At 37.1% G+C, this 26,200-nt stretch overlaps 1 protein-coding gene across 1 annotated transcript; it reads right to left on the reverse strand.

The window, feature by feature from the left end:
- Positions 1-2,662: 2,662 nt before the first annotated feature.
- On the reverse strand, positions 2,663-25,460 carry LOC139731107 (uncharacterized). Its single transcript, XM_071641987.1, has 5 exons — positions 25,255-25,460; positions 7,477-7,832; positions 5,876-5,963; positions 4,494-4,789; positions 2,663-3,783 (listed from the first exon to the last, which is right to left on the reverse strand). Exons 2-5 carry the CDS (start codon positions 7,820-7,822, stop codon positions 3,263-3,265), a joined length of 1,251 nt encoding a protein of 416 aa, XP_071498088.1. The 5' UTR covers positions 7,823-7,832; positions 25,255-25,460; the 3' UTR covers positions 2,663-3,262.
- Between the last annotated feature and the right edge of the window lie 740 nt (positions 25,461-26,200).

Below are 26,200 nucleotides of genomic sequence, written 5' to 3' on the forward strand. Positions count from 1 at the left end.
AATAAATTTCGAAACTATGGTTTCAAGCAATCCCATAATGGTGTTTAATTTTCTTGGTCCACTTGAGCGAGTATAGATAGGACATGCGATGATAATCTATATGTCACATCGTTCAATTTATTCTGCGATAAGTTAGTGAAGTAAGCTTTGTATATGCCAATACATGATTCCGTTTACACAACTTATCTCTCTCTTCTTTTAAAGAATGAAATAAACTCGCACAACAAGAAATGAATTGAAGATGTGATTGCTTCGTGTGAGATAGTAGCCTATAGAAATCTGGATGTGTAATATGCACGTGAAAGTGCGCGTTTGTATGTATGAATGAACCTACATGTATGTATACTATTATGTTAGTACGTGTGTATGTAATTGTGTGTTTATGTATGTACGTATGTGTGTATGTATGTATGTATGTATGTACACTGCAAAAAGTCCGGTGTTAAACAGTGAACACCGAGCTGGTATTAAATTTTCGGTGCTCATTTATGGTGTTGAATTAACACCTCCGGGTGTCATTTCCAAATATAAAACTTTTTTTGAAGAGTTTCTTAGTAACTGCACTTCTTGTTGATTTTTAATTTAAACAAGACGATCAAGAATTTTACATTAAAATACTAGATTTTTGAAAAATGTGAAAATAAATTTACACCACAGTAACACCAGCTGGTGTGGTCTCTTATTGAAGCTGGACGGGTGTTAAACCATTGATATTGACACCAACAAATATCAAATCAACACCATGTGGTGTCATTTTTGAATTAACACCAGTACAGTGTCAAAATATCACCAGGTACAGTGTCACATGAACACCACGAGGTGTCAGGTGAACACTTTTCAACACCATCACAGTGCATTTTCTACACCTGTGGGTGTGGTCCTCTATTAACACTTGGTCGGTGTTAAATTTAACACCCATGGTGTTAAATCTAACACCGATGTTTTTACAGTGTATGTATATCAGTCCCATCCCGCTCTCCATGACAAACCACTGGCTCGCTCGTCATCTGATAGAGTTCCATCTGTAGAGAAACTAGTGTGGTTTCTATGTTTTGGTAATTTGTTGCACCCGTGCTCATCGTAATCTTTACACTCGATTATCAATCCTGTGACCTACGCTCAAAAAATCTGCTTTTAAAAGTAGGTTCCATCATATTCTATTAGCATTTATTCACAGATATCAACTTTCATAGATTGCCCACTATGTTCTATAGATTGTATTATTTACTATGCTTCCTACCTGAATATAATGTATTATTTCATTTTATTATATTTTGATGTATTTAACGTATTTTTCACGGAGAAACATGAAAATAAATGGACATTGAATTGAAATTGAATTTCTGTTTCACAAATCCATCTCATACAGCCAATATGGAGTGACCTAAATCATAATGACTATAGAATGAAACACGAAATAAGGTCAGTAAGAAATTATTAGGTCATTAAGAAATGCAATCCTTCTTAGTAGGTTTCCTGCCATTTCAATAAGGATTCGACCAGCTTCCCACCCCTCCTCAACGTTGCTGAAGTTTTGAAATTTAAGCAAAACCATGGCATTCATTTGCTACTTTGCAGTAATTAAGCACAATATACAGTATATTTTCGACACTACAAGAGTATTTTTTTATATCATTTGCAGCAGTGGATTTTCTTTTTGTTCACACACTCGCTTGTTTCCATCCAGTCATATAGATAGTGCACCTGCATCGATTCGAGAGGTTGTGATACAGATTGCATTGAACATGATTGTTTTCATGTGCGCGCGTTGTAAGAATCCTTGCAGGAAAGCGTGAAAGACTAATTATGTCAATAACTTTTCACATAAAAAAACCCAAAACATTCGAACCTTGTAGGCTGTGGTAACATTAAATCATGTATATACAGTATTGTAAGCCTATATGTGACCGTGCATCACAAAGCAAGCAAAAAGTCACAAGCACTGATTTTGTGTTAGGACTGAAAATAGGTGAACTGGGTCAACCAAGCCAATATTGAGTTTTACATATTTTCTAATAGAGCTAGTCTTCTTATACATTATACTAAAATTTGGGATCATAAAACGAACAGGGACTGTTTTTTTTTTGGCAATTTTTATCGAACACTTTTTAAGGGAATGGTGTGAGTAGGTGTTTCTTACAGAGTCCTCTTTTAAAGGTACTAGCCCACATTTGCAAACCCACGAAAATCAAAACTGCATAAAACAGGACTGGTCAAATATGACTTCAAGTACAAGTTATAACAGTAACATACCTCACCTGTTGCTCTTTGTCTATACCATTCGATAAAAGAGAGAAAATCATCGTTTTAAAATCAATTTTCAAACCGGGTCAACCCGACCCAAAATCGAATTACGAGCGCGGGGTAGCTACGTACATGTAACTTACACATGTATCGCATGCATGTATAGTACGTACGTGGACCGGAGATAGCGAGCGTTATACGCATGCATACGGTGCATTTTCATTTATTCTTATGAAAGTAATGGACTAAGTGGAACGAAATTTGCACAGGTGTTACTGCAATCATACCCAAACTCCATGCTAACTATGAGACCGATTGCTGCAGGTTTACAAATGTGGGCTAATACCTTTAATTTCTTAAAAACCCTGTCCATAATTTTCACTTTTATCTCAAATAACTTTGGAAAGAAAGAGGCCGCTGCATTGAAAGTTGGCATTAATTATCTACAGAATGTGTTAATAAAGCATGCTTAATTTCAGCTTAATTTGATAATCCCTTCATTGTTGTTGCTCCGGGAGTTGACATCCTGATTTTTGTTCCATTCATCGCATAGCTAGCGCAGGTCAGTAAAGATTAAGCGTTTGAATAGACCCAGTACTTCAAAGCCTCTTTTCTCAGTTCACACTTTCCAGAGTGTGTGTTTTCTTTCCAATATCAGGACAGGTAAGGGGAGTCCATTTCAATTGAGTTATACATCATTTTAAAGCTTAAAGTCTGCACTTTCAGAGTCTGCCCTTAACTAAAAAGTCATGCCTGGCGACTTTTAGTTCGGTTTGTGATGCAGGGTCTCATATAAGCTTCTGTCCAAATTTTGTGATCCAAGATATAACGAAAGAAAACTGCTGGTTACGAGGACTTCGTTATAACGGGAGTCCACTGTATCATGTGACCGTCTTGAAGGCTTTCACGTCAGAAAGCATTAAGCCCCAGTCTTAATGACACACACGCATGAAAAGCATTCAAAGGAAACACCGGATAAAAGCGCAGTTAGCTTTAGTAAACCTCATAGAATGTGAAACTATTCTGTAATGGATTGATAGAGAACGTTGTCGATCATCCCACTGTCCTCGCACGTCGAACAGACTCCCTCGTCCGACGGTCTTTCCAAGACATAGTACTTGGGCTCGCCGCCCATCGCGCTTTTGCTAGTTCCAGATCGACTTCTCGAGGTGTTCTCGTACACGACATCAACGTCCTGGTCGACACCGCTGCTATGGCTGGCCTCGGAGAGGGAGGGATGATCCCGACACATTCCCGTTGACGAAGACAGGCTACCGGTGTCGTGTCCGGAGTCCCGGTTGCTGAGCGACGTAGAATCCCCCTTGAGCGATGTCGATTCTGTCTGCTGATTGGTCAGCTGATTCCTGAGGTCACAGGACGTAGCCAATGGCGTATCCTTGATCGAGTCGTAATTAGCATAAAGGCCGTGAAAGGGGGCGTTCTCATAGCTGTTAGCTACGGCGACTTTGAGGGCAGCAGACTTCTCTTCAAACAGAAGATTGTACTGATCTTCATCGCCAAAAACGTCATCTGATATACCTGTATGGAAGTTAAAGAAGATATGATCAAAGGTACTGTTTACCATTGGGAGCAGTTATTAAATAGAAATGTTCGAGTATACACACTTGATGATAATGTTTTGGCTAGTTGTATCACAGTGCATAATATCCCAAATAAAAAATTCGCAATAAAGCCTAAAATGTAAGGAGATATTACAATTAATTTTATTTCATTAAACCATAAGTGTAGACGGTATATTTAAGAAACAATTAAGATTTTTATTATAACCACTGTTTACATTTTGCACATTTAATAATACTTCACATTGATTATACTGATTAATATCTTTTCATAGGTTGTTTCTTTCCCTAACGCATTTTAGAATCATTTTGAAACACTAAAACTGTTTTTTTTTTTCATCTGCAAATGGTAAACAATACCTTTAATTTTTGAACCCCAAAATGTCATACACCTGCATTCTAAAACGTCGGTATAAAACTCACTCAATTAATGTTTTTTTTCTCTTTGCCATCGTTGTCATGTGCATAATATGAACCATATCAATATTATTTTTGCATCATCATGTGTGTGTATGAGTGTATGTCCTTTATTTTGCGAGATGTTCATTCAGTGATTATTATTTGATTATTTGTTTGTTTGTTTTGTCTACATTTTTTATTTATTAGCTTGTTTTCATAATGACACGTGAACTGCCGTGCCAATTTACACACGGGCTGAATCGGCCTTACCCTGAATGTGAAAGGATTTTATTTTTCCATCGGGACTTCCCCTATCAACTGTCTTCTCTGTCAACGCGGAGGGCGTACATCCAGTCGACGGACCACCTGCAGCTCCTGATGTGATTTTCGGCACGTAGGCGTACCCTCCGTCGCTGAATTTAGACTCGTTGTCCAGATGGTCAACATAGATATGATTGGACGAGCAGTCAATTGAATCAGAAGATCCAAAAGTGACGTTAGGAAACACCTGGGCGGAGGCTCGGCATGGGGAACCACAACCCTTCTCCAAATGTTTCACAGATCTCCTAACAATTAAGATGGTTGTGGTATAGTAAGCATGAAGACTCGATAGGTGACCATCATGATAATATTCAACTTGAAGTAATCATTCCAAGCGCCTTTGTCAATCAATAAATCAATTAGTGTTCATATTCAGCAGATTAAGGACCGATAAAATGTTGAAGACCTTGAAGTGATGGTATTAACAAAACTGTTGCATCTGTTTCAAACATGTATTATTAAGGCAGACATCACAATCAAGAAGGCAAAATAACCTTTACACCTCAGGTGGCTGATCAACAATGTAGGTTATAGCTTGTACAGTGCGAGTGCGATCCATTCATTACCGGACATCTAGCTCTTACAAATTACCGATTAAAAGAAAAAAAACACAACACAACACACACACACACACACAAAATAAACTATCGATATACATTTCGCACATCCAATATAGTCATACTGGCATATACGTCGAATCCGATGGGACAGGATAAAATCCTCCGACTTACAAGAATTTGGACTTAATCAATGGAATTAACATGGGGGGGGGGGGGGGGTCTTCGACTCAGCCAATTTTTCGACTTGCGTGAGATTAGCTTAGCCGAGATTGACTGTACAGGCGTCTCCAATAGTAATATTCTCACACTGAATGTCTGTCTAGAATTCGATAGGTTTCTTGATTTTATATTCTTCTGTCTTATATGATGTACATTTGCTGCTTTTGTTTTGTCCCGAGTCTGATCAAACGTGCACCCAGTGATAGTTGTTTTCTAGGACAGGCTTTTAACAAAAATTCTGGTCACTAGGGGAATAAATTGATTCTCAAATCATACAAGACGTGCAGAACGCACGTAGAATCTAGATTACCATAGCAGAAGCATCAACATCAAACATGATCGAGGGGGGGGGGGGAGGTAGAGAATTTACAGAGATATGCAGACAAAACAGACAATCGTTTTTTATATTATATAGATATATGATGATGATGATGATGATCCACAGCATTTGTATGGCGCCATATATTTGTCACAGAAACATTCAAAGGCGCAGATATATATTCTTGCTTGAAAAGAAAGAGAAAAAGAATAACGGTTATGAAGATCACTCACTCTTTTTTCCGACAGACCAAAGCAACAACAACCAGCGCCAGAATAAGAAGTGACGACGAGAGTGCAATGGCCAAGGGCAGGACGTAGGCTGAATATGAGAAAACAAAATGTAAAACGAAAATAAGACACAGATTTGGGCTGTATATTAATAATCGTACTTTGCTTCGTTATTCTTTGGTGAAATGAGCTAGTAATTCCAGCTTCAACGTACCTAGGAAAACGGTAATATTGACTATGCGAGCTAGAGGGAAAAGGTGACAAAATGTGAAGCATCTTTTGTTGTTGTTGTTGTTGTTGTTTTTGGTAGTGGACTTGAATATACTTACTAATCGCGATTACCATATATATTGACTTAAGTTTATGTGAAATCGCACGTTACATCTAACACAGAGAAACATATCAAGCAAAACAACATGGACGTACAGTGAATATGTGCAATTAAAAAGAAGACATAATAATCGCGTAATTATGACAAGTTTAGGCCATGTCATGTTTCAAGTGTGAGTTCAGAGGTGTATATATTCACAAGTATATCTATCTATACCGTATCACGTAATGTTGCCTATATGAGAACTCGTGGTACGACAGGTACGAATGTCAGTGACTGTATAGGTATATTCGGTAGGACTTGTATACTTCTCTTTGAGATTTTAAGCAGAATGTACTATGATATTCTGAACTATCATCATACTTTATACAACTGTAAATCGAACTGTAATTCTTACGATTGTAGAATAGTTGAGTACAGACACACAGACATGCATACTGTGTACTGTTGGACTGTTTGTCTAACATTTTGAATAAACCTTAGATTTTCAGCTCTCCTGTTTAATCAAAACATAATGTCACGGTATGTTGACTCAAATTCTAAATGCTTAATGTCTTTTAAGTTTGTTCGCATCTGAACTTCAAAACTTTACTCGTATGGAAGCTTTTCTACCTTACTGAGAAAATTTTATTTGAGTGTATTTTTTAAGTAAAAGGAACAAAAATCACAATTATCACCAGACAATTACTGAGAGTCAGGTGAATGTGACAATTCCAAAATGTGAAAGTCTATCTTAAGAGATTTTATTCCTTGTGATGACAAATCTCAATCATTCATCTTAAGAACGAAGTTACTTATCTCTTTTAGTGATCTTTGTGTGTTTAATTTTTCTCATGCGGTCCAGACTTCACGTCGTGACATGGTAAGAACCACAGTGTCTGTCATGCTTATACTCGTTGGTACCCTGAATTATATTTTCATTGTTAGGACTTACAAAAACAAGGATGTCCCTACTCCAGACGCAAACAATGTATGATACCCATGAAGTTGCACATACTTCCAATTTCATCATGAACAGTCTATGTCACGGAAATACTTGCATCACATGCAAGCACGGAAATCCTCAATTCTAACTCAATTCCGTAATTATACATGCATCTTAGCACACAGCAGTTTATACACCCACACACATCATCAGAAACGTACATGCCAAACTAACAATTCGAACGAATCCTATATGATAAGTCAACATTCTAAGTCAGGTTCAAACATTTATGATGATGTTCATTTCTCTCCTAGAAAAGAGGGGTCATTGTGTTCAATTCATGCTTACAAGAGTTTCTAACTATGTCATGCGAATTGTAGATTGACGTCACCGATGGTGACACGTGCAATGATGACGTGGTTGTGCTCGGTGCCGTGTGCAATGACGACGTGCTGATACCATGCCCGACGTGCAGTGGAGAGGTCGTGGCTTTCGTGCTCGACTTACTACCGAACGGATAGTTTGCGAAAGGGTGTGTTGAGGGCACCGTCGTCGAAATGGTTGTCGAAGGCTGAGTGGTGACGGTAGTCGTGAGGACCGGGGTCGTAGTGGCAGCAGTCGTGGTTTCTCGACGAGTCGTTATTGGTCTGACAGTTGTGGCTGCCTCGTCGCTTTTAGAGCCTCTCTGCCCCATGGTTATTTACCTGAATAAAAGGGTAAATTCATATTAACATCATATGGAGTCTGACTTTCATTTTGACCCCATGTGGGCAGGTTTTCTTTTGGCAATAAACAACTCTTATCTTTGGCGTCTTACCAATATTTTATTTTTCGGAAGTCTGCCAAAAACGGCACGCTAAAAATGAAAGTTTAAAAATAGAATCCATAAGTAGACGGAGTAAGGTTCCTTATTTTTGCTTAATTCTGGGTATCATCATTTAAATGTTCAATATAAATGTAGTTATCATCATCATCATCATCATCACTACCATCATTATTATCAATATATAAAAACGAAATGTGTGCATATCGCAATACACGATCGGATTAAAAAAAAAAGAATCTCCATTAGCCTACCTGCGAAGAATTAAATGTCAGTACTCGAAGACATAAGAATCTATTTGGAAAAGGAAATGTCTTGGACAGAATATTTTATGTAAAGCTTCAGCAAATCTGTTGTGTAAATGATACTTGAAGACTTTCGTTCATCAGAGGCATTACCGTTCTTTATGCATTCATCATCTACCATTACATTTCCTTTTAGATCAGTTACATGAAATGAATAGTTGTACAGACGACCTTACTATCTCAGTTCTGTCAACATTTTATCAGAAAATGATGTCACAGTGATATGTCAAGATTTCCCTCCTAGACGAAGGGCTGGCCTTCGAAAATGTTGAACGAGCTAGTTTGGAACCTGACATCTATACAGAGTTGACGGAAATGTTCCAAGTATATATATGTCGTGTATGTATTGTCCATTTCCGGTTTATTGAGGAACTCTCGATATGAACAAAGTTTTCCTTCACTGATCTGACATCTGTCGGTACTAAGGTCAGGTGCTGAGCGTTGATCTTGCGTTACCATGGTTTCGACAAAGGAAGTTGAATTGTTTGACGCAGAGATTTCTTCCCGAACACATTGTCTTTAAATGTGCTTTAACTGCTTGTCAGGTGGGCATCATGCTAGATAAACGTTGTTCTAAAAGTCTGGCAATCTGAATTGAACCCCCTCAAACAGCACATTTTAATTTATTACAAAAGTGTGGGTATGCCTTTTATTGACCTATGCGCAAATCTTCACTTAATCCTGTTGTTTTGACATGACGTCACCATAAAGTTACAAAGGAAAATCTTGTTTGAAAGTTTGGGTAGTTCTGATGGCTCTGCCTGGAGGAGAGGATTGTATATCTCCTATAAAAAACTAATTAAAAATAAAAAAAAAAATTCTGACATATGCCTGTCTGAGCCGAAACTAATCGTGCAGATGTGAGTTTATGACGTCACTTCCTTTTGCTACAATGGTCCTTTTTTAATGATATCACTGTCTCGTCAAATCATTTCAAACGTTAAGGTTCCATAACTTTCCTATGTTTGAATCAAATGCCTTCAGTTGTGCAATGTATTTCTCGATTCTTCCATCAAAAACAAACCCAGCTCACGTGACCATGTTGTACGTTCAGTTTTCAACGAAAAGGAAGAGCTAATGATCGGGGGAAAAAACAGCGAGAACAGTTGACGCTAATACGGAGTGACCCAGGATATATATTTCAAGAATCGCGGAGGGTGTCCGGAAAGTTTGATTAGTCTTGCTTCCTGACACAAACGCGTCTCCATCTGAGATTAAAGAAAGAAAGAAAAAAAAAACTCCTGGCAAGAAAGTACACTTAGTTTAAACAACTTGTTCCATGTCTCAAACTCTAACTTTTTATCAAATTATTACAGCATTAGCATCAGGAGATATCTTAAAATCGTCTGGAGGTGTCTGGAAGTGGACTTGGTGCCTTTAAACTATCATACTAAAACTATATACAATGCAAAAAAAAAAATCATTTTATTGAATTAAGTGTGCAAGGATTACCAAGGAGTTCCCGCGGCTAAAAGTGTCTTTACGCGATTCCTATTAAGGGGGTTCAGGGGAAACAAAAAGATAATTATTGTGTCCTTTCAAGACGACGCCTGCTGTTCACTTAATATTTTATGATGAACGACTATAAATCCTCTATGCAATATAACTAGTGAGACAATTCATTGTTACATATTGTGAGGGAACAAGTTCCCCCCCCCCCCTGCAGGAAAACTTTCTGTTGACAATTTCTGATGGCCAGAAATATCTTGTTCCCTTCCTTGATTCAGAAAATAGCTAGGAGCCTATACATGCACATCAGTTATAATCCGTTTGCTAATTCATGCATTTGTTTATTTACCTGCTTGTTGATGGATTGTTTGTTACTTCATGTTAATTGTGTAAGCAAAAGATAAGTTAAATTGTGTCTCATACTGAATGTTATGTTATGCTATGTTATGTTATGAATGTACGGCATCAAACTATTTGCATTACCATCAATTGACTTGCATATTCAAATGCTCATACATCTGTCTGCTTTTAGATCTATTTATGATCTATTTAAGATTTATTTAAGGGGATCGTATTGTTTTGGATGGGACCTAATTTCAGGTTTCTAGTAGTTTTTGGTGAGATAATGAGAAACCTCTTATGAAATATGAATTAGCATGTAATTCCATGAGGAATTCAACGTTTATTTGATGAAAATTGGTTTTGAAATGGCTGAGATATCCAAAACAGAGCGATTCTAATAAAGTGTGGGACCCATCTTTTATTACGATCGCTTTGTTTTACTTAGTTTTTGGATGTTTCAGTCATTCCAAACCCGATTTTCATCAAATAAACTTTGAATTCCTCTTTGAATATTATTCTCTGTACTATTTCATAAGTGTTTTCTTGGTATCTCGCAAAAGTTAAAAGCCCAATTCTCATCTCCACCCATGCTGTACCATCCCTTTAAGATCTATTTAAGATGTTTATATGTATCATTATTATTCCTTTCATTCTCGAGGAACCGCCTTCGTCAAAATAAGTTATACTCACTCCCTGGTTATTACTTCAGATTATTACATAGATTAATTTTGTTTTCTACATTATACCGTGAGACTTTTTTTAACATATGCATATTCTATGTTCCCATTATATAATCACTACATGAGTATATAATTATTTACATTTTGAACTCGTTATGAACTTATGTGCTCGTATACTTGTGTATCTATATGCTATTTTTGCACTCAGTTCTTATTCCTTGGGTTCTTGTTTTGTTTTTCCTTTTTCTTTTTCTTCTCTTTTATCTCTTCTTCCCTTTGTACCCTGATATTTTAGCTTTCATATAGTTTCGTCATTATTACTTTGTGTCCTATCTCCACTGATTGTATAGTAAATTTACATTGATATTTTTTTTCCTGGAACCTGCGTTTACAAGCTTTGCTTTTGCGGTTCCATCATATTTCACACGTTATAGAGAATTGTCTTATGTACATAGTGTATGCTGACACACTTTCTATTCATGACCCGATTTATATCATATTTTGTATCTTGCTTGTTTGCATTCTTTTTGTGATGTATCTTGATGTCAAATGAAATATGAAAATAAACGTGCTGGAACTGTTCACTGTGTCTCGAGTCTAAGACCGGTGCAGTTTCAGTTTTTCAATTCATATCTTTTTAACATTATACGTGCATGTTTAAGGATGGGATCACATTCAATTAAGCGATAAGCATGTTGTGGAACATTTTTTCCAAGGATAGATTCAACATAATGTTCTTCTGAGGAAATTGTAGGAGATTTAGGGCAAGATAGAGAAATTGATTTTAAAAAGAAAATATAAAAGTTAGCGTCAGCGCTAACTCCCATACCACTGATGACTATCTTGTGTGACTCACGGTTTGATTTTCATCAATTTCACTTCTATCTTAACTGTATATCGTACTTGTATAAAAATGAATTTGTTTGTTATATTTTAAAGGTATATAATATTTGTGACCCTGCACCTCAAAACAAACAAAAAGTCGCCAGACATGAATCTTTAGTTAAGACCATATTCTAAAAGAGCAGACTTTAAGCTTTAAAATGATGTATAACTCAAATCAAATGGACTCTCCTAGCCTATCTAAATTAGGCCATGGGGTGAAGCTGAAAAAGAGGCTTAGAAAATGGGTTTCGTTCCAGCAACACTGGCACTACTTTCTGAACGCGGAAATGTGATGTTTTGTACATCCTAAATATACTGTAAAAAGTTCTCCTCGAAATATCCTGCAGTTTTTGCGAAAATCCATATTTTATAAACTGCGACCAGCAGCCCAATACACATATCATAATGGGGCTGCGGATTGTAGCATTTAGGATCATGACAGGGAAGTATCAAGGACAAATGTCAACCTTAAATCGAACAAAAATTCTTCAATTTGAAGACTTACAAGTAAGGTTGAAGTATTGACAACAGGGTTCGTGCAAGGTTTGGTTCTACATATAGTCATTTTCTGTTCGATTTGATGACTTAATATGACTAGGTCGAGAGGAATCTGGGAGAGCTACGCTGAATTGACGGTCAGCGCAGGCGCACACATCACTGCGCACAAATTTCGTATCCATTGACTGGATATTAGATGTCTGTGTGTGCATGCGCTGGCCGTCAATTCAGTGTAGCTCTCCCAGTTTCCTCTCGACCGAGTCACATTTAGTCATCAATTTGAACAGAAAGGAACTATTTGCAGAATCAAACCTTGCACGAACTCTGTTATCAATACTTCAAATTTATTAATAAGTCTTCAAATTGAAGATTTTTTCCCGATTTTAAGTTGATATTTGTCCGCGATAAAATATCCGTCATGATCCTGTATGCTACAGTTCACAGCCCCATGACGCTATGCGTATGGGGCTGCTGGCCGCAGTTATGCGTATGGGGCTGCTAGCCGCAGTTATGCGTATGGGGCTGCTAGCCGCAGTATAGTTCCCATAGTGTTTCTAAGCTGAAATGCATATACACATTTGTAAAGCACTGCTTTTAGCCATATACCTAGAAAAAAAAGTGAAGTTTTGGTTTAATAGTTGCATTATATCTCATGTTTCAGCTTTTCCTGATGCTGGCTATGCAAAGGAGGACAAGAGCAAAGTGGTTCAAGACCATATGAGAGAGAGCACTAACTGACCGTCAGAGGTCAAGGCAAATGCCTTATATTCTGTTCAAAGACATGTTATTAATCAAATGACTAATCATTCAAGGCAAAAAAAAGAGAAAAAAATCAGTTTGTTTGTGTGTGTGTCCGCGTGCATGTGGGAGAATCTTAATGTACACACACACACACACACACACACACACCCTCACATGCACACACACATACGCACACACATAGTTATGAAGATTCAATATACCCAAGTGTATTAAAATATTATTCTACATGCCTTGGCCATTTATCACATCAGCATCATAAAAAAGATTATCATAAACATGAACACACACAATGATATAATACATGTACTGATCAGTGCATTACACATACACAGGTGCATAAAAACGCTGACATATTATATACACTCACACGCACACATACAAACTCATTTACACACATGAGACATTACTATTAAACAGATCATATTGTTTATCAGTAAACATGTTTTTCTTTTCTTCTTCTTCTTCTTCTTAAGAAGCTTTAATATACTTAGATCACATAGCAATCACGTTGTTCATGAAATATTATACATTACTTTAGCACTAGAAAATTTAATCTTCATAAAATTTCCTGAAGTTTTCATAGCTATCATTAGGTTACAACATGGTGCCGTGGGACACTACCTCCTTTCATGTAAGATAGCTCAAAATGATAATCAGTCAAATTTTCTAGTTTTAATAAATTTCCTGGAACATTCCATGGTCCAAATATCCTTGAAAGGATGTAAAAGTTTTGAAAAATGCCAATATATAAAATAAAGGCAAAATTATAGTTTACCCATTCATGAGTGAAAACTGTTGGATTCTGCATTGGAGGCTATGTGTACCTGAAAATCTTGGAGAGAATAAAACAGGTTTGGCATTAAAAATTATGATAACATTGCAATTAGCATCCAATATCAGAGGATCTGTGCAAACCTGACTCAACTTATGCACAATTTTCATTTGGCTGGTGTGTATTAGTTTTAGCAAAGTGATTTTGTACTCACACCTACATTGTACTGACCTTTCTACATGAACATTCTGTTTCAGTATTAATAATAGTTACATATTTTTTTTCCCCAGAGTGGGAGAAACAAATTTTAATCGTAGTCATTCAGTTTTATGAAAAAAAAACACACTTAGGAAAACATCTTTGTTCTTAGAATAATTCAACCCTAATCAAATCATAATAGTGGGCAGAAATGTTTGCTAAAGGGCGAACAATCACATACTGAGGCAAGGAGTCAAAACATGTTGCATAAACATTGGCATTCAAAATACAGGAAGCAATCTGTATTACAAAGACATTTTATCATGCACAACTTTGGTAAGATGTCAATTCTTGAATATCAATCACATTGACCAAAGCATTGGTGCATATACAGTACATTCTGTTGTTTCTGAACTTTGCACTGAAGTTCTTTGTGTATGTGTGTGAATGTTTCAGTGGTGTATAGGCCTATATATTGCTCCATTTTATCAAGGACAACTTATAGTAACATGACAGTGTTTTCATGCTTCAATATCAATCATATTAACCTATTTCCCTTGGCAAGTAATGAGAAGGTTGACTCTGTTGCAAATGATGCATTTCACAGGCAACACAGCAGAACCTGAAGAGCTTCCAGAAGAAAATCTTGATCTTGATGTGAGCGTCTTAGGGGAGGAAGCAGATGCTCCTGCTGACGGACCAGGCTCCTCCTTCAGCTTTCGTTTCCTAGCGAGATTCAGGCGTTTGCTATCTATAAACCTCTTGTAGCACGTTTCATGGAATCCTATTTAATACAATGGAGAAATGAACAGCAATGATTAGCCGTTGGATTTTGTTAGGGGGAAAAAAGGCTAAATGCTAGAGGGAGGGGTTGAACATTACACTCAATATATCAGTAAATGTACGGTAGACTATTGACTGCCAATATTTGAATCTTGTAATTACCAATACACAGGCCCTAGTACTATGCCAGGTAATCATTAACGCCTCGTGATCATTGTCATCATCAACTACTTCAACTTGTACTTGCAGTGCAATTACTGATTTTAAATTACATCTACAGCTTTCAGCACCTGATCACATGCAATATCAATTATCATAATTATGAATACAACTGCCTTATCATCATTAATACTAGTAATCCTTGGCCTTTCACTATCACCACCACCCACTGCTTTATAGTTTGGCACAACATAATGGTAATAATATGTTTTAGGGAGTTTAATTGTTGCAATTATGTTATTGTCATTGTTGGTCTTTTAGATCTATTTATATCAAATATTAATAAGTTAATTTAATGAGATGCTAAATGTGTGTTTTGAGGGAGGATTCGCCAATTTCAGGGTGAGAGAAACAGGATGGATTTTTAATATTAATACTCCATGGCCATGATTATGAAAATATAAATTTACATGCAGTTTAGACCTTTTTCAATCCAGTCCTGTGTGTCAAGACTTTTACAAAACAATATCACCGATCAGCTACATCAACCTAACCTGGGCTGTACATAGAACAACATGTAAAATTACATCTAGGCGACATTATAACGGCGCTATGCCATGCCAAGGCGAAATTCAAGATAATTTATCTAAGTAACAGACACGCTAACGGCTAAGCTACTGCATTAGCGCCCATTATAACATACACAAGCAACGTTCATAACATAGCTATTAAACGTTGTACAATTGTACTTGTAGTCATCATGGTCATTAACATTATGAGTGAGACTGCACTGCAGTGTCGACTGCTACGACTCGACTGTACGCACGTAAACTAACCTGTAAATTATCCTACTACGTAGGTTGCAGTCAGTCCCCCTGAGCAGCTGAATCACTTCGTTCTGGTCTGCGATTTCACGGTCTCCCCCACTCAATTTGATCCACTCTTTGGCACACAAAATAGGTTTCGTCTATCTTAGGTTTGTCATAGCCGTGAAATTTTCAAACTTCATCGCTGTTACATGCATAATAATAACGCATAATAAGTTTCGGCTGAGCAGACGACGTAGACGCGTCGACAGGCTCACAGGGGGCTGCCATTTTGACTCGTAAACAATAATTCTCGATTCGGATTGGATAACATACATCACATGATCGTTCGCGAATGAATATCGTACACGGCAAAGTGTACATATTCAGCTCCTCAGTGACAAAAAAGTTCACTGTTTCCCCCTAAATTACCAAAATACTGCAGGAGGGTTTGTGTCGAACTTTTTCCTGTAGCCTTTTTGGTTATTTGTTTACACGTAGCTGTGGAGAAATTTTAGTGCCGCAGTTGTCGGAACGAAACAAGCGAAAAAACCAGCTCACCCCATGGCCTAAATATTGGAAAGAAAGCACAAACTCAGGAAAAGTCTGAACTGAGAAAAGAGGCTCTGACGTACAGTGTCTATTCAAGCGCTTAATCTTTACCAAACCGTGCTGGCTGTGCGATGAATGGGACAAAAAACAGGAAGTAAACCACCAGAGTAACAACAATGAAGGAATTACCAGATTAAACTGAAATTGAGCATGCCTCATTAACACATTCTGTTCATAATCAACGCTAACTTTCAAAGCAGTAGCACTATCCTGTAAAAAGTTATTAGAATTGAAAGTGAAGAGTGTGGACAAGGTTTTTCAGAAATGAAAAAGGGATTCTAAAGACACACCTAATCACACTATTCTACCAAAAATGTTCAAGATAAAATGCTAAAAAAACACACTTTCCTGCCCGTTTTATGATACCAAATTTTAGCATAATGTAAAGGAAGACCCGCTCTTTCAGAAAATATGAAAAAGTCAAGTTCGGCTAGGTTGACCCATTTCACTTGTTTTCAGTCCTCACGCAAAATCAGTGTGTGCGACTTTATGTTCGTTTTGAGGTGCACTGTCACATTTGCTATGAGAGAAGGGGGTGGAGGGAAAAAACCTCATGGACAATCTCATTTTTCAATCGCTGTCAATAGAATGAACTACGCTTTTTGTTCTTTCATAAAATAATTATATTCTTTTTGCATGATTCCCGGTTTTCTACAGACGCTCCACAATCGTCACAAACTAACGCTATAGAATTATCATCTAAAATTGGTATTAAACTGTTGATCATTAATACAAATATTTACTTCCTCAATTTTCAGCTGTCAACGCTACAACCTTCATCAGCGGAATGACTTGCCTTTTTCTTTATCACGTGACATTCGAGAAGCTGGTCATAGACTTTCGGAAGTATGTAGCGCCCTGTAGGTTGGTAGGCCCTGATGTAGATTGTCAAAGTGTCGATGATTTGTATCGAGATCAGAAGTTTAACACGAATTTCAAATGAATTTCCAGTACAGATAACACTATTATCTGTGATTAAGTAAAACAGTTGTTTTTTTATCGAAATTGCACAATGTGATAGGTTGATACCGTTTGCTGACTATTGCTATACACTTAGTGACCTAGGAGTAGACATGAAAGACACTGTGTACTTGGAATTCAAGAAGGAGTTGGTAGTAATTGTATATTTTACATTAATTTCGTTTAAAAAGAAATATGGCATTTCTTATCTCTCAATGAAATCACCTTATTATGCGAGTCACTCCTCTTTATCAGTTGCTTTTTCTATTTGATCAATGTTGCTCTCTGACAGGTGGCATGTCGATTTGATTTCACCCGATAAGCCAATAATTTTTTATCAAGATGGCAGCCAAATAAATGCGATATAAGGCAGATTAAACGGACTGTACAGTACTGGTTGAGGTAGGGATTCAGGTTTTGAACATTCCTTAGTGAGATAATGAGAAACCTCTTATGAAATATGAAAGAGGATGTGCATGTAATTTGAAGAAGGATTCAACGTTTATTTGATAAAAATTGGTTTTCAAATGGCTGAGATATCCCAAAAAGTGATGATAATAAAAGGCGACAGGCAAAGCCTTTTATTAGGATCTCTTTGGTTCACCATGATTTTTGATCTCTCAGCCATTTCAAAACCGATTTTCATCAAAAACTTTTGATACCACTTAGAATTGCATGCTCTTTGATATCTCATAGAGTGGTTTCTGAATATCTCGCTAAACGTTAAATGCTAAATCCTCACCTCGACCAGAACTGTACACACCCTTTAATATACATATTTTGACGATAGTTACAAGATTCTACTCTTTATTTCTTCCTCTTTACGCCATTTTGATTGTGTTCGGTGTAGAAGTAGAAACAAATCATTTTCAAGAGGTAATTGAAATATCAATTTATTTGTTATGACAACATTCACTTCCAGTTACCTAGTCCTGGTTTTGTTTTGTTTCGTTTTGTTTTTATTTCTGCTCATTCAGTCCAGACTTTGGAGGCATGGCAATGTTCGTTTACAGGTGTGACTGCCATATTTAGGGAAGGTTTGCCTCATAAATGCCAAGTGGCTTCCACATCGCTTCCTCCCAGTGGGTCGCTCTAGGCCTCCCGTGGCTTGTCCGACACTTCCTTACAAGGTTGCTGAGTAGCCTTCTCCGTCTTCACTGAGGGAAATGTTTTGAGAAGGTCGGCTAAACACGGATGAATATATTATTGTGGTAAAAATGTCCCAACAACAAACGAACAAAGGTTAAAATAGACTCACGCCTTCCTCACGGCGGTATCTATGTATCAAAACAATGAGTACATTATGAAGTATCGAAACAATGAGTACGTTATAGTAATGTGCTTATCAATGTTCTATTTTTAAAAACACTCGGAATAGTAAGAAACGATATAAATCTATAATGTCGTGTTATGCATCTTTTACATGAAATGACGTAAATGATAATGATAATGAAACTCGTGGTGTATTGTCTTAATGATGAGAGCAAGGTGTACCTACATAGGGTAAACTGATTGTTTTCCTGCAATCTTGCCTTCAGCCCCACCTGCTCATGTGAATCTTCGACAGTATATACATACATAGACATACATACATACATGTATACATACATACATACATACATACATACATACATACATACATCATAGATGTATTCTTCCACTGCCAACAAAGAATTCATATCTTTACGCTCCGATTATTTGGGGCAATTATGGGTCTCCTTGACAAGGATGAAAAATCATTGGGTCCTGTAACAGCGCTTTCTTTCTATCTCGCTTGTTTTCTGTACGGAAATCACGGGTCACATCGCATTGCTGGTATAATTCCGGGGAACTCCCTGTAACGGCTTTTATCACACAAATAGATTCTCGAGACGTCACATGTGCTCCTCCAATAATAGTCTGATGTTACGAAACCACATAATGATACATGAAGCTGATTGATTAACACCATCATGACCATGATGTAGGTGGAGGAGGAGGAGAAGATAACAGCAAGTAATAACACGAAGCAAAGAATACTTTGTAATTACTGGGGTACCCACATTCTACGAGCTTTGCTTTTCAGTGGGTCCCCGCCATCTCCATCCTATGATTAATTTATCACTGTAATACTTACTTGTATGATCCCCGTCTTTGAAGTTTGGTGTATACCCCCTTTTCTATATACTTTTTTAATATGTTGAAATTTCTTTACTTGTATGTACATTTTGCACAATGTTATTGTGTTGAGATGGAGATCATTTAAAAAAAATGTACTTAAAAAGAAATAAAGATGTGATGTCATCAATTATCACCAGTTTCATCACAAGTCATTTACCACTACCGCTCCAATTTCTTGTCCATCACTTACACCAATTACACTTCCTGTCCACATATTTGCTGAAGAGGCTTACGCAAAATGCGTATTAACCGTGCTATAAGTATACTGATTGCTTGACTATTCCCTCCCATCTTATTAGGACTCATTGGGAACCCTATCTATCCAAGCCGTATTGCCGAGTCGAGAGCCTGAAGACGCAAAGCTAAGCTATTTCAATCATCTAAACACCTCTGACGCGTTTTGAAAGGAAGAACATTCAGAAAATGAAAAGAAAAACGGAAAGAAAGCAGGTGAGCCGTTCCTTGTACGAATTTCCTCTTTGTGCGGCAGATATATCTATAATATTTTTTTTTTCATGTAGCGCGCCAACAATAACAATTGCTAAGAGTAGTTTATTCGTCATGCTTCCTCATAATTCCTGTTTTGTCCCTGTCCCTGGTAGAGTCACAGAACTCAGAATGTATGAGGAGAAATTATTATGTTCCATTTTTCAAGAGCGATAACATTACCACAATTTTGTTTCTATTTTTCTTCAACGTTCATTCAATAGGGAACTTTTATGATGTTCCTTCGGTTTCGTCTCGTTTTTGTTTTGTTTTGTTTTTCTTTCAACTGCTGCCACTGCCAGCACTGTTTTCTTTAAGGAACGTTAACCTTCCAATGGTAAAGGCGCTCCTCTTAATACAGATATAGAGATTGCCAGGACCAGTAACTGTTTTAAAATGCTACGTATTATATTTAGGCCTACATGAATCTGAATCCTTTGTCTTTAATGTTCTAAGCTAATGACCACAATTTGTCATCTGTTCTTCAAGCCAGTCATATCAGTGAAGAGATGGAATGACTTAATATCTCTTCGTCTTTCTCACTGTTAAATCTGTCTATCTGTCAATCTAACATGACACGTATCTATCTCCCGTGTAGGACCTATATCAATCGCATCGATGCTCAATATCGTTTGCAACGAAATTGTTGAGTCAACGGTGCTGTTAATCACGGTACCAATCAACGACAATGGAGCAACGATCACATCCTGGTCACACGTTTCACGGAAGTTCTAAATCAATCTACGACATCAGTGCATACAGACTAAGAAAATGAAAAGAAAATGAAATAAAAAAGTTGGCATTTCGTGTCGTAAATTAAGGTTTAGATGAAACCTCAATCAAGGGTCAAAGATTACAGAGACGTTTGGCCAGGATAGGAAAATACAATGTGAGGCCCCTACATAAGTATGAGAGTGAATCGACAACACTGCCGATAACGGAAATGATAATCCAATCCCTAAAGAACGATGTGTACAGATGTATGTATAGGCGGTAAATTGTATATGGGCTGCTGTGATCTGGGCCCCATTGAGAAAAAAAAAAAATCATACCATAACAACTCTTGCTGGAATGACAATTGCCATGGTAACGACAAAAATCCAGCTTCCTGATTACCTGTTGCTATTGGAATATAAATGTATTATGTACATACATAATATATATATGTAGAATGAACTTGGATGAATTCTGAAACACAATGAACTCTTGTCAGAGGACACTTAAAGGGGATGGCTAGTAACTGATCAGTGGGGATCAGTGGGATTATCAATTTCGTTAACGGGCCGTTAACGATCGCCCTGACACTGTACAGGCATGTTAACCTGGAAACATTAAACTGCACATTACTTGAATATGAGACCATTCTGAAGCAAATAATTTTCCCACAACAATAGATATATTATGTACTCTTAAATGAATCCCACAAGGATCGGAACAATAATCCCCAAGCATACCCACTGATTCCCAATGATCAGTTACTAGCCATCCCCTTTAACTTCTGAGAGAAATGTTTGTCATAAAGGCTCGAAGTGAGACAGATCCATGAAAGTTAGATCTGGAATAAAATCGGTCACATGAGAAGAACGCGCGTTAGAAGGGCTCGAACGTCGGTAAATCAGAAACCTAATTAATTCTACAGGAACAGCAAATTAACTACATATCTCACGTGACCATAGCGTTCTACACCCAATGTGCTCTTTACGAAATTAGACCGAATGAAGATTTGAATGAGCAGCTTACTTTTTTGCTTTTATTCATTTATTTCATTTATTGTTATTATTTATTTATTTATTTATTTATTTATTTATTTATTTATTTATTTATCTATCTATCTATCTATCTATCTATCCATCTATCTATTATTTTATTTATTCATTCGTTCATTTTCTTACTCCTTTTTAATCCAGCGATACCCAGGATTATACTATAATTTGTGTTGAATGTGTTGATAATGTCTCCCTCTACTACATGGGAAGTAAGTGAATTTTAATTTATCAAAGAATCATACAAGAGAAATTGTACGCACGTGACTGCAGAGTCACGCAACCAGTACAGTTCGATAGCTCTTCCGACTTAAAACATGTTGAATGACTTCCTATCTAAAATATCTATGGCTTATTCAATACCAAGAGAGAAAGATAAAGAAAGAGACAGAATTGGAGAAATAGAACTTTAGAAAGAGCGAGAGACAGACGGACAGACACGGATAATTCTTGCCATGAAAGATACAATCAATTTAACGAATAGTGCTAGGAAACAGAAAGCTACTGATAGCTGCAGATATATTAAGAAGAAAGGTAGGTATGCACGTTGTCTGTAGAGTTATATTTTATCTGTGTCACAAAGGAATTGTCTTTGAGTACTGCAGGTGTAACTCTCTTCGTATACAGCATTGCGCATCATGCGGGTTTTCTTCTTCTCATTCTTATTCTTCTTTTTCTTTTCTTTCTTTTTTTCTTCCTTTTCCTCATCCCTCCTCCTCTTCATCTCCTTCCTTAGCCTTTGCTTAATGAATCAATCAAATTGAATAAAGTCAAATTAAATCTATATTTTCCTCATAGGAAGCATCATTATGAAGTCACTGGTTGTATAGGCTTTTATCTATTCTATAGCTGCTTTTATTCCAAATAATGCTGATCCTTACTCAAATTACATCTCATCAGTACTTTTATTTCATTATTGTTTGCCATTGCATTTTAGCAATAACTTCGGTAATGGACGCAAAGTCCCAACTTTTGTAAAATGTGTTTCGTGTCTCTATGATCCAAGATCTTTTATCGTCACTTTTAAAGTGCAGTGAAAGTCTGCCCATCTTTTTCTGTTTTCTACGTCAATGAATGGCATAATACGTACATTCGTAGTCATTAAAGTATTTGCGCAGCCGAGATTATAAGGGAAACACGACTCTTTATTTCAATTCTTTCCTTGCGTATTATTCAATTCATTCATTCATGTTTTTGTTATTATTCAATTTTTTTATTATAAGGGTGATTTTATACGATTGATCAAAATTCGTATGAACAACAGACAACGACAGATAGTGTTAAAAGTCGACGATGGAAAGGAGAAAATGCTAACAACGATGGCAAACAAAAAAGGAGGAAGAGACTTGGTCAATCTATCGTAGATTTAATGCCATTACAATCAGGCTATAATGTTCCTGACACCGTAGAAAGGTGGGGGTCTCTTCCGTTATGGCACTCATGCCGACCACTAATAGTGAGCCAAATATGAAAGTACTATCGGTTTATATATACCTCGGTAAATGATGTTATATGATGCAAAAGTGAAACACCAAATAATGACTTTCTAACAGACATGTATCGTGCTTACAAAGTTTTTCTATTCCCCTCTTTTTTTAGGTTATTCTTAGTGAATAAAATCGTATGCTCTGATCCAACCGATTCCCAGGCTAGTTCTTTCTTTTTCACTTGGTGCTTAAAACAATACAGATCCATCATAAGATCATTAACCGTAGGAAAAAAACCCCACACAGAAAACAAAACAAATAAACAAACATTTTTTGTTAACCAAACACAACAAAACAAAGCAATAATCTTTGCAACTACATACCGCTCTCTCAGCAAAACAAAGTTCATTGCACAGGACCTGGTCCATAAACGAAATGTATGTTTGATGCTATTTCGAAAGAAAAGAAAGAAAGAAAATGTTCCATAGATTGACAGTAGGCCCCCTGCTTATCAATGTTTGGCAGAATCTAACAAGAAGAAAAAAAAAAAGGTTTTTGGTAGAATCTGATGACCTGAAAATGTAGCATTAAAATTGATGTAAGCGCGCGACAATTCAATTCATCTCAGCGATCCTTCAAACAAGCACAAAGTGAAACATGTATAAAGATTGGTAGATATAACATTATGTTGACAAATAACTACAAAGAGTGTGAAAGATTTTTTTTATATTTTTTTTTTCTCGACAGTGTAAAATTAGTTTCCTGCCACTGCTGGCAAAACAAATGTCACGAATGTTGAGTATATGAATAGCCTTGATTGCAGTAATCAAAGGCCCTATGTAGACAAAGGCAAAATTTGATTGTCCCCCCCCCCCCCCAAAAAAAAAAAACAACAACAACAAACAAACAAACAAACAAACAAAAAACAAAAAACAAAAAACAACAACAAACAAACAAACAAACACACACCCAAACAAACAAACAAAAAACTAATTACAGCTTTGAATCACATATTTCTATTCCTCATGTCAATTTCATCTGTTTCTACTTTTCTTCTTAAACTGTTATCATCTTCTTCACACTCTTCACACTTAGTATGGTGTGTATTGGTCTTGTTTTTATCTTGTGAGATGTGAATGGTTTTGATTTGCTTTCTTCCGTGCAGATACAGATACGTAGCAGATAGATACAAAATATCCAATCACACTATAAGAAGTAACAGATCAGTGCAGTGCTAGTAAATCGCAGAGCAGCGAAATTACATAATATATAATCATATGTTACAGGTCTGGAGAGATAGCAATGCCGAATGACACTATATATTACACGCAATAAGCAGAACTAGACTGGGATGGCGACCGAAACAGACATACAATCATGGCAATGGTATATTGCCAACAGTTCCATCCCGAACACACATTCTATCAAAAGGAAAAGGCGAGTGATTATGTGAAAGTGAATTTCCTGTTATAGATTGTGTACAGGTAAGCGTTGTGGAGTGGGATTTAACAGACGGAATCTGTGTGTCATATGATGTGAAAATTATATGAGAATTGTGTGTGTTCGTGTGTGTTTGTGTGTGTGTTTGGAGTAACATCTGCACCCAGGGACTGAGAAAATGTGCAATAGTTACCAATCTAATAAAAAAAAAAAACTTCGAAAATTTTGTCTTCCATTCTTCTTTTATGTCAGAAATACATACATATAAGTCAAACAAAGAAAAGAAAAGAAAAGAAAAGAAAAGAAAAATGAAGCGTATCACCAGTATAGGAAACATCAAAACACCAATATGTGACCCAGCATCACAAGAAAAGAGCAGACTTTAGTTTTTAAAATGATGTATAACTCAATCCAAATGGACTCCCTTAACATATCCTAATTTACTGGAAAGAAAGCAAACACTCTGGAAATGTGTGAAGTGAAAAAAGAGGCTCTAAAGTACAGGGACTATTAAAGAGCTTAAAATCTTTACCAAGCCAAGCTAGATGTGGGATGAATGGGATAAAAACAGGATGTAAACCACTGGAGCAACAACGATGAAGGGAATATTAAATCAAGCTGAAATTGAACAGGCTTTATTATCACATTCTGACCAAGATTAACGCCAGATTTCAAAGCATTAGCAAAATATGAAAAACACAAGATTATGCTAGGTTGACCAATTTCACCTATTTTCAGTGCTCACACAAAATCAGTGCTTTTTGTTGGTCTTGTGATGCACGGTCGCGTTCTAGAGAGTTACAAAAAGAAACTTACCTTTCGGTTATTAAAGGTGAACTCGAACAAGATCATCAACCACCAAGAAAATCTGTTGCATCGATATTGTAACGTCCACTCGACTACAATGTCCGAGGTATACCACAGTTTATCTCGGACAAGCTACAGTTATGTGGTCCTTTCTGCGAGTGTTTCCCGGATACCATGCAGCGCTCGCATGGATCTGCTCAGGGGGAAGTGCCTTCGACAACTTGTCGAGCTAATGCACCCGCAAGAGCGGAGGCGGGGAAGTAATAGAGCAAGTTTTCACACCAAAGGAGGTGCGAGAGGGAGAGAGAGAGAGGAGGAGAGGGAGGGAGGAAGGGGTGAGGGGGGTGAGTGAGAAAATGAGGAGAGAAAGGGAATGATTGAGGGATTTGGAGGGATATCGAAAGGTTGGAGGGGGTGCGGTATGCATACTGACCGGGTTCAGAGGAAGAGGAAGAGGAAACAGAAGCGGAACTAGAGGGAGGGCGAAGGAGAGAGAGAGAAGAACCCGGCAAAACCAAACCCGGAAGTGAATTCATTTCTAGAGTAGTATGTCCATATTGAACGGGTGTCACGGGGATGAATATTAGGTAATTTGCAGGTTAATCGTACAACTAATGACGCGAAAAGCATAATGGCACGATATCGGTGAAAGGTCATATCGAAGCAACACATCATGAAAAAGCTAAAAAAAAGACAAAAAAATGAATATTTCAAGGAATCCTCAAAATATAACCGTAACATGTTTAATGAGTCTGGTGTGCCCAAGGAGATAATAATCATGTTGTGCCTCCTTTGTGTGCCTTTGGATTCATGCTTCCTAATGCGAGTGTGTATGTGTGTATGTACGTGCTTATGTGTGTGTTTATGTATGAGTATGTGTGTGATGCTTATGCGTCTATGATCACATGTGATATGATATGTAGGCTCCGCGGAAAGGAGGGGGAGGAGGGTGTGG

This window comes from Diadema antillarum, unplaced genomic scaffold, assembly GCF_040938485.1.
Source record: "Diadema antillarum isolate AM-2024a unplaced genomic scaffold, OU_Dant_1.0 seq00000357_RagTag, whole genome shotgun sequence".
NCBI lineage: Eukaryota > Metazoa > Echinodermata > Echinoidea > Diadematoida > Diadematidae > Diadema > Diadema antillarum.

What these genes read in the sequence shown, in the direction of transcription:
- LOC139731107 (XM_071641987.1), bottom strand. Translation starts at nt 7,822, where the DNA reads ATGGGGCAGAGAGGCTCTAAAAGCGACGAGGCAGCCACAACTGTCAGA. An exon ending in TTGGTCTGTCGGAAAAAAGA is followed by an intron (nt 4,790 to 5,875) that starts GTGAGTGATCTT and finishes CTTAATTGTTAG; the next exon opens with GAGATCTGTGAAACATTTGG. An exon ending in AAAATCCTTTCACATTCAGG is followed by an intron (nt 3,784 to 4,493) that starts GTAAGGCCGATT and finishes ACTTCCATACAG; the next exon opens with GTATATCAGATGACGTTTTT.